The sequence below is a fragment of the Vigna unguiculata genome, chromosome 5, assembly GCF_004118075.2.
Source record: "Vigna unguiculata cultivar IT97K-499-35 chromosome 5, ASM411807v1, whole genome shotgun sequence".
NCBI lineage: Eukaryota > Viridiplantae > Streptophyta > Magnoliopsida > Fabales > Fabaceae > Vigna > Vigna unguiculata.
Window position 1 is genome coordinate 37,684,064 of NC_040283.1, and position 9,003 is coordinate 37,693,066.

At 33.4% G+C, this 9,003-nt stretch overlaps 1 protein-coding gene across 2 annotated transcripts; it reads left to right on the forward strand.

Moving 5' to 3' along the window:
- The first annotated feature begins 1,717 nt into the window (after positions 1-1,717).
- LOC114186138 (DEAD-box ATP-dependent RNA helicase 42) lies at positions 1,718-6,156 on the forward strand. Of its 2 annotated transcripts, XR_003604975.1 has the most exons (9): positions 1,718-2,356; positions 3,316-3,361; positions 3,694-3,743; positions 4,360-4,401; positions 4,658-4,771; positions 5,142-5,220; positions 5,321-5,392; positions 5,481-5,597; positions 5,767-6,156. XR_003604975.1 is itself a non-coding variant. In XM_028074166.1 (8 exons), exons 1-8 carry the CDS (start codon positions 1,779-1,781, stop codon positions 5,526-5,528), a joined length of 1,029 nt encoding a protein of 342 aa, XP_027929967.1. In that variant the 5' UTR covers positions 1,719-1,778; the 3' UTR covers positions 5,529-6,156. The 2 variants fall into 2 exon arrangements, 1 of the variants encoding a protein (XP_027929967.1); XM_028074166.1 differs by having other exon boundaries at positions 1,719-2,356; positions 5,481-6,156.
- Positions 6,157-9,003: the final 2,847 nt, after the last annotated feature.

Consider the following 9,003-nt stretch of genomic DNA (forward strand, 5'->3'; position numbering starts at 1 on the left):
ACTCACGAGATAGTATTTAAGGAACAACAAGTGGCTAACACAAGGCAGATCGAGATAATTAACTAAATAGGAGAAACAATAAATGTTCTTGATCTAGACTTGCTCCAAATTTCAGGCAGAAATCATTTTTATTCTCAAGTGACAAATGTTATCAAACCTCACCTCCACACATGGGTCATGTCTTAAACATGACTTGTACTGCCCTTGCTCGCCTGATGGTAGGCCGATCTCTATAACATCGTTTAGGCCCTCGGCCCATATCCAATCTTGACCACGGCTAACCCCAACCGGGCGAGTAATATTTGAGCCCAACCTGCCATAGACTACGAATCATATTCGGTTCGAACTACGTCATGACGATATGCAGCCCAACCCACCTTGAGTTCGCCTTTGGCGTAGGAGACATGCCAACAGTCACCACGCACGTAGGACTCGACACCAAGTTAGCCACCAAAACCCAGACCGTGTCAACGAATCTAGAGAAGTTGAGAGTAGAGCATAGGTAGTCCAAGTATAAGAGAGAAAGCATCCTGTCCATTTGGGGGATCGCCAACAAGCTAGCACACATGTATCATAAAAAAAGCACCCAGGGCATCCCACTTTAGTTTTGCTTTGACTTAGTTACTTCAGTTACTTCCTAAATATTGTGCTCACGCGTGGCATGAAGTGATTGTGTGTCTTGTCGACCACATCTAGTTTGTTGGCGAGAACATGACTATATTGTTTGTTGTATTTCATAATTACTAATCGTACTCTCATAATTAAAACAACCTTCAACATTTTATTACATTATTATTGTCAATGTTGTCTATAGTTTCATCATCAACCTGCCACAAAGGAAGAAAGAGAGGGAGAACACAACAGGTAGTTTGAGTATAAGAGAGAAAGGATCCTGACCATTTGGGGGATCATGAACAAGCTAGCAAAAAGGCATCATAAAAAACAATAAAAAAAAATCAAACAGGGCATCCCACTTTAGTTTTGCTCCAACTTAGTTACTTAAGTTACTTCCTAAATTTTGTAATCACGCGCGGCAAGAAGTGATCGTGTGTCTCGTCGACCACATCCAATTTGCTAGCGAGAACATGACAATTGTTTATTGTATTCTATAATTACTAATTGCACTCTTATAATTAAAAACCCTTCAACATTTTATTACATTATTATTATTATTATTATTATTATTATTATTATTATTATTATTAATGTTGTCTCTAATTTCATCATCAACCTGTCACAAAGGAAGAAAGAAAGGGAGAACACAACAAAAGAAGAAGAAGAGAGTAAATACAGATAAAAAAACTCATTCTAAAAAGCTTTTTTCATAACATATTTCATATGTTTTGGTATTTTTTTTTCTAAACATATTTTATGTAGAGGTGTTTTAAAAACTCATTTCGAAAAACATTATATTTATCCTATAAAGTTTATTCTCGAAATCATATTCTAAGAGACTTATTTCAGAATACATCTTTATTCCAAAAATCTCGTCCTATAAATCTTATTCCGGAAATTTTATTTTGAATATCTTATTCCAAATTTTTTCGAAAACTTCTTCTAGAAAGTTTTCGAAATATAGGAGGGTATAATATCATTTAGAAAATTTGAGGAGGTGTGGAAATTGTGAAGTGCAGGAAGTAAAAGTCCTTAAACATAATCAGGGCCCATGAGTATCGGGCTTTTGCCAAGCCCATTTAATCAGAATCCACCGAAGAACTCCTCGGGTTTCTTCCGTGACTCGGCTCACTGCAAAACCCATAGCTCAACCAAACGAAAAAATGTCGAGAGAGGAAGAAAACGATGCTCTGCGGAAAAATGTTACGGCTTCAGAGAAAGAAAACGAAGCTCCGTCACGGAGGGATTCCAAAAAAGTGCGAGAAAATTCGGAGGTAGACTCGGAAACCGAGAGAAGGCGCAGCAGTTCGAGGAGAAAATCGCGAGGAGGAAGCTCGGATTCCGATGACGGAGACAGACCACACCGGAAGAAGAGGAAATCGCGGCGGCGCTATAGCAGCGAGTCGGATTCCGGCTCCGGTTCAGATTCCAGTTCGGAGGAGTCCGAGTCCGAGCCGGAGCGGTCCGGTTCGGATTCGGAGTATTCGGAATCGGAGAACGAGGAGGAGCGCAAGAGGAGAGAGAAGAGGAGGAGGAGAGAGAAGGAGGAAGAGAGGGAGAGGAAGCGGAGGCGGAGAGAGAAAGAGAAGAAGAGGCGGAAGAGAGAGAAAGAGGAGGAGCGGAGGAAGAAGGAGAAGTTGAAGAAGAAGAAAAAGAAGAAGGAGCGGGAGGAGAGAGGGAAGAAGGGAGCTGTGACGAATTCTTGGGGGAAGTATGGGGTTATTAGAGAAACTGATATGTGGTAAGAGATTAATGCCTTTTTATTATTTGTTAATTGTTGTGTTCGATTGTTGATTAAAATGTGAGGGATGATTGCTTGTCGGGATGCATAGTTCAATTTGATTGAATGATGATGGGATCGAGAATTATAGGTTTTCAAATTGATCGGTGGTGTAGTTTCGTATGAACGTTGGTAAGATTATTATGGGCAATGACTAAGAACTGGATTTGATATTTTCACATGACAAGAAGAACTGTAAGGTGAACAATAAGAAAGACAATAATTTATCTACAAAATTCCAGCGTGCTCCAAAAAAATTTCTCATTTCATTTGTTTACAAGAGAAATTAAAACTCAACTATAATATGTTAAATGATCTTCACAAGACATTTCATTTCATTGCTTGGGCAGTAGGTTATAATATACACACCTGATAATGATTTCTAGTTTTTAGGGATTTTACAATTTTAAAGTTTGGCGGCAAGATGCCAATGACACAACTTATGATATATAGAGATGTTGGCATATGCAAAGGTGACACTTTTTCTCTTATTTTGCATAATGTAGGAGAGCAGCAGCAGAAATTTCTTAACGGGTAATTGTTGAAAGGGTTTAAGCATAACAATATGTACATGATATTTATGACAATTTAGCATGCACTTCTCTGTTTAGACTTTATTAGATAATTAACTGAAACAAATTGTGGAATTGGTAACATGTTTACTGGATATTATGATCACACTTTTATATTTCTTTTGGAAGCGTCAATTTGTTCAAGACTCTCAACTCTAGTGTTTGTGGTATCAAATTACCGAAACTGGTGAGCAGATGATTAAGTAGTAGAGTTATAAAGGCCTTCTTGAAGTAAATAAGCATCCTGCATTTTTAGTGTAGCCTGAATTTACTAAATAGCCAATTACCTGAATGATGACCTTGCCATACCATTTTGTGAGTGATGTTATGAACCTCTGAATATTACAGGACCAAACGACCAGAGTTCACTGCATGGTTGGCCGAAGTAAAACAGGTGATTATTGGTTTAGTTTCTATATGGCATCTAAACATGTTTGATGTTTGTTCTTCCATGGTGGTCCTCTGTTCTTTCTTGCAATATCATCTATATATTCTTCACCCAAATTAAGTTTGTGGTCGTCTATATTTCATTGAGAAACCAGATCTTCATAATAAGTAGATGATTGCCTTAAAGCCTGTTGGACTTGATCAATTTGACCAAAAAACTCCTTCCTCTAAATGCAAATGTAGATTTTTTTCCGTTCATGTATTGGAGTCCTAATTTATTTCATGTCATGGTTATATTAATATATATTCTGTATTGTAATTGTTGTGGTATTTTAACAGGTGAACCTGGAGAATATGTCCAATTGGGAAGAAAAACAGATGTTCAAAGAGTAAGCAAAGCAACTATCGAGTCAAGATTTAAATCCTGAACTGTCAAGCTATTTTTTGAATTGTGAATCATAGTTTTGTATCAAATTGTAAGATTCAGGTATAATGAATAATTATGTCAAATATATCATATGGATGATATATGGTTTTCAACGAAAAATATTCAATAAACAGATAAAACAATTTAAAAGAAGTCATACAAAACAAAAGCAATTAGTTATATATAAGTCTGTAACGTCTTCATTTTAGATGAAAGAAAACAAAGCAATCAAATAACTAGAGAGAGTACATGCATTGTGTGAATTGTATAGGTGATATGAAGTTCGACATTCATGTATCGTGGATTCAAAGTCATTTGAGATTCATGTTGGAATATAAATCAGTAGGTGACGATAATGTATTATTGAATTGTAAGATTCAAATCTTGGATCTTAAGATTCTGATAAAAATTACATAAGTGCAAATAAATCCTAGTATGTTCTTAGTGATTTCTTTAACTACATGGCACTTATTGACCAACCAATTATTAACATGTTAATGGTTACATTTAATACCGTGTTAATTTTCTTTTCTTGGTACATGTGTTTATTTTAATGTAATCTAATTCCTGATATGCAGATTCATGGAGGATCACAACACAGCTACTTTTCCTTCCAAGAAGTAAGATCTTGCAGAGTGTCAGTTGAGCTTATTTAAGTCTGTGTATTCCTTTGAGCCCTTATTTTTGTAAATAAGAACTAATATATGCCCACATACCTGTTATTTGGTATCTGGCAATATTTTTGTCTTCTGATTTATCTATGCTGTGCTCATCAATGCTAACTCCTCATTTTTGCAATGATGACACGGGTCTGATATCTTGAATGAACATTTTTTTTTGTATCTGTACGGTTTAACAGATGGCTTAATGTGGCAGGTACTACAATCTTGATGCTTACTACAGGCGACAAATGGAAAAAGAGATGAAAAAGGGTTTTAAGAAGGTTCACGCTACAGAGCGCACTGTTTTCAACGATGAAGAACAGCGCAGGTATACTTTTTGTAAATGCTGCTTTTTTATATTTAATCTTAAATTTTCTTATTTGATTTATTTTCTTTAAGAAGAAACATTGTTGACTGTCCTCTAGTGTCTGTTTTTTGATATTTAGATTTTCAACAAGTACTTTTCACTCTTGGTCAGCAGTTTTTCATTTTGCAAAATCATGTCATAGTAGACCACCTGAAGCTTTCTTGAAATTGTGTCAGAATATGATCTCTAATTTATTATCCATGACAGTTACTTCCATTTGTAATCTCCTTTTTGGTGCTATTTATATGTTGCTATGACACACGAAACCATCATTTTCTATGTTAACCTAAATTGCTGCACCCTGCTAAAATAATTTTTTATTCCATTTCAGGCAAGAACTGTTGCAAGCCCGTGAAAAGCACAAGGAAGAGCAAGTGATGGCGTTGAAGCACTCCATGCAAACTGGAATGGTGGGGTTTCATACTGGATTGCTTTTATGACAATTTGATATCTAGTCATTTTTTTCAATGGCAAGGTTCTTTTGTAATGCTGGCATGCAATAATTTACAGGCGCAGGCAATGAAAGAACAAGCTCAACTTAGGGAGGAGATGGCTTACCAGTACAAGCTCGGAAACTTCGAGGTCAGAATTACATGATAATTTCCTATTTTGAGATATGATTTTAGCTTTTAAGACTCAGCTAAAACTAGCTTCTGTTTTATCACTATAGGCTGCTGCTGCTATCCAAAGAAGATTGGATCCTGATGCTGCCATATAGCTGGACATTACTTGCTATAAACGAAGAATTGGGTTTATAGGGCAGAAATAATGCTGTCGCCATGACCGGGTAATGATGATCCTGTCGCCACAAGGATTGATTTTGTGCCAACTACATGTATCTTTTGACCTGGTGTTAGCATGCCATGGATGGTTATGTTCCGATGGATGAGTAAATTTTCACTATTACTGCCTCTTCTATACTATTGCTAATTGAAGACTAATGCTTTTTCAACCAGTGACCATTTCAAACCTCTAAGTGTTCAAGCTGCGTGCATGGCTTCAAAATTGTCCACCACTCATGATCATTCGGACATACAGAAATTGACTATTGCTATAGATAGAGTTGGAAGTGAAATATCTATTTGACAGTTCATCTTTTCAAATGATCTTTTGTCTGACATTATTTCTTACCACATGTTTGAGTGAAAACGGAGAGAAGGAAAATCTGGATATGAAGAGATTAAGGACTAAAGTTGCAACCTGAGACATGCAGTTGTATTCTGTACCCACTGATAGTCATGGCTTACTGCTTCCATGGAAGATAATTGTCATCATTCAGTTTGAAAATGAAAAGCTAAGATGCTTTTTGGTTGAGAAAATATTATATATTTTTGTTTCATGTTGAAGTTTCTGGAATTTTTTTTTTCAATTTAAAAATATTTTTACGTTTACTTCCTATTTACTTAAATTAAACTGGATTTCCAAGGTCCGTTTGGATTAGTTGAGAATTATTTGCATGTAATTTCTAAATAAAATGTATTTGGCAATAATGGAGTGTGAATGATTTTTAATTTAATTACAAAAATATTTTATAATTATCAATAGTCATCTTATCAACTTCTCTTACTGTTAGTATCATTATATTAATGTCAACTCCTAGAAGTATTATCGCCACTGGTGATATTACTATTACTTTCCATCCGTAATACGTTCGTACTTGCAATCTACTGTTTTGCTGTTACATACATGAGATTCCGCAGTTTTTTATTATGAACGGATAAAATACGTAAAAAATATTTAAAAAATGGAAAATATTTTCCCCTTACTTGAGAGAAACCAGATGTCTGATCTAGGTCATTTTACTAAAACCGAAGAAAATAGCTCAACTTTTGCATGCTGTTCCAGAGTTTGACGTTGCATTCCATTCATATTCACTTGGAAAATAACCCAGATATAATGTATGTACTTCATAAGTTAATACTGAATCATTCAGATTGCAATCTCAAATGTGTAGAAACCATTAATAGACAGAAATGTTAAAATATTGATCAATTTTGGGAATGAATTGCAACAAATGGCTAACTTTTGTTAAAAATGCTAGAATAGGAATTGCGTACATCAAATTAAATTTCAATAAATGTGCTAATAGAAACCGCGATCTGTTGACAGCAACGGATATAATTTTGACAGAATTACACTTGCCTCTGAATTGAAAGGGTAGGGAATAATAATTGTCGCATTCATCAAAACCTTATCATCAGGTTTGTATGTAAAAATCTTCTCTCGACACGTCTCTTTTAGTTTCAAAGATTTTAATGTTTCTTCGCAAGTTTCTCAGATTTCTTTCTTTTAATTTTAATATATCTTTATATTATTAATAAATTCTATGTCGTTAAAAATAAATTTTAAATATTTTAATTTATTTAAAAAAAATTTAAAGTAATATTATAACTCACTTCAAAACAAACATTAAAAATTAATTTCAGATTTAGGATATACATTCCAATCAATCCCACATTCCTCTTTCTGAACTTAAATTTAAAGTAATATTATAATTAATTTAAAAACAAACATTAAAAATTGATTTCAGATTTAGGGTGTACATTCCAATCAAAACTCACAAACCTCGCGTGTTTCTATATCTCAACTTCTCCAACATCGTTTTTTAATTCAAACTCTTGAATCTTACTCTGTCAACGTCTCCCTTCATCCTCCAAAGTCTACGAGGTGTGATTTTGTCTCTGTTGAGTCATCTTGCAACCATTGACACCTTCAGGTTTGTGTGTAAAAATCTTCTCTCAACACGTCTCTTTTAGTTTCGAAGATTCTAACGTTTATTCGCAAGTTTCTCTCAGATTTCTTCCTTTTAATTTTAGTATTATCTCTTTATTACTAATAAATTCTACGTCGTTAAAAATTAATTATAAATTAATATTTTATTTTATTTAAAAATAAATTTAAAGTAAGATTATAATTGATTTAAAAACAAACATTAAAAATTACTTTCAGATTTAGAATATACATCTCAATCAAACCTGCATGTTTATGTTTCTGAACTTAAATTTAAAGTAATACTATAATTGATTTAAAAACAAACATTAAGAATTGATTTCAGATTTAGGATATACATCCCGATAAAACCTCGCAAACCTTGCGTTTTTCTATTTCTCAACTTCTCCAATATCCTTTTTTACTTCAAACTCTTGAATCTTACTATGTCAACATTTTCCTTCTTCCTCAAAAGTCTACGAGGTGTGATTTTGTCTCCGTTGAGTCATCTTGAAATCATTGACATCTTCAGGTTTGCGTGTAAAAATCTTCTCTCGACACGTCTCTCTTAGTTTTGAAGATTCTAATGTTTCTTCGTAAGTTTCTCTCAGATTTCTTCCTTTTAATTTTAATATATCTCTTTATTACTAATAAATTTTACGTCGTTAAAATTAAATTTTAAATTAATATTTTAATTTATTTAAAAATAAATTTAAAGTAATATTATAATTCACTTACAAACAAACATTAAAAATTAATTTCAGATTTAGGATATACATTCCGATCAATCCCGCATGTTTATGTTTCTAAACTTAAATTTAAAGTAATATTATAATTGATTTAAAAACAAACATTAAAAATTGATTTCAGATTTAGGGTGTACATCCCAATCAAAACTCACAAACCTCGCGTGTTTCTATATCTCAATTTCTCCAACATCTTTTTTTACTTCAAACTCTTGAATCTTACTCTGTCAACGTCTCCCTTCATCCTCCAAAGTCTACGAGGTGTGATTTTGTCTCTGTTGAGTCATCTTGCAACCATTGACATCTTCAGGTTTGTGTGTAAAAATCTTCTCTCAACACGTGTCTTTTAATTTTGAAGATTCTAATGCTTCTTCGCAAGTTTCTCTCAGATTTCTTCCTTTTAGATTTAATACATCTCTTTATTACTAATAAATTCTACGTCGTTAAAAATAAATTTTAAATTAATATTTTATTTTATTTAAAAATAAATTTAAAGTAATATTATATTTGACTTAAAAACAAACATTAAAAATTACTTTCAGATTTAGGATATACATCCCAATCAAACCCTCATGTTTATGTTTCTAAACATAAATTTAAACTAATATTATAATTGATTTAAAAACAAACATTAAAAATTGGTTTCATATTTAGGGTTTACATCCCAATTAAACCTCGCAAACCTCACGTCTTTCTATTTCTCAACTTCTCCAACATTCTTTTTTACTTCAAACCCTT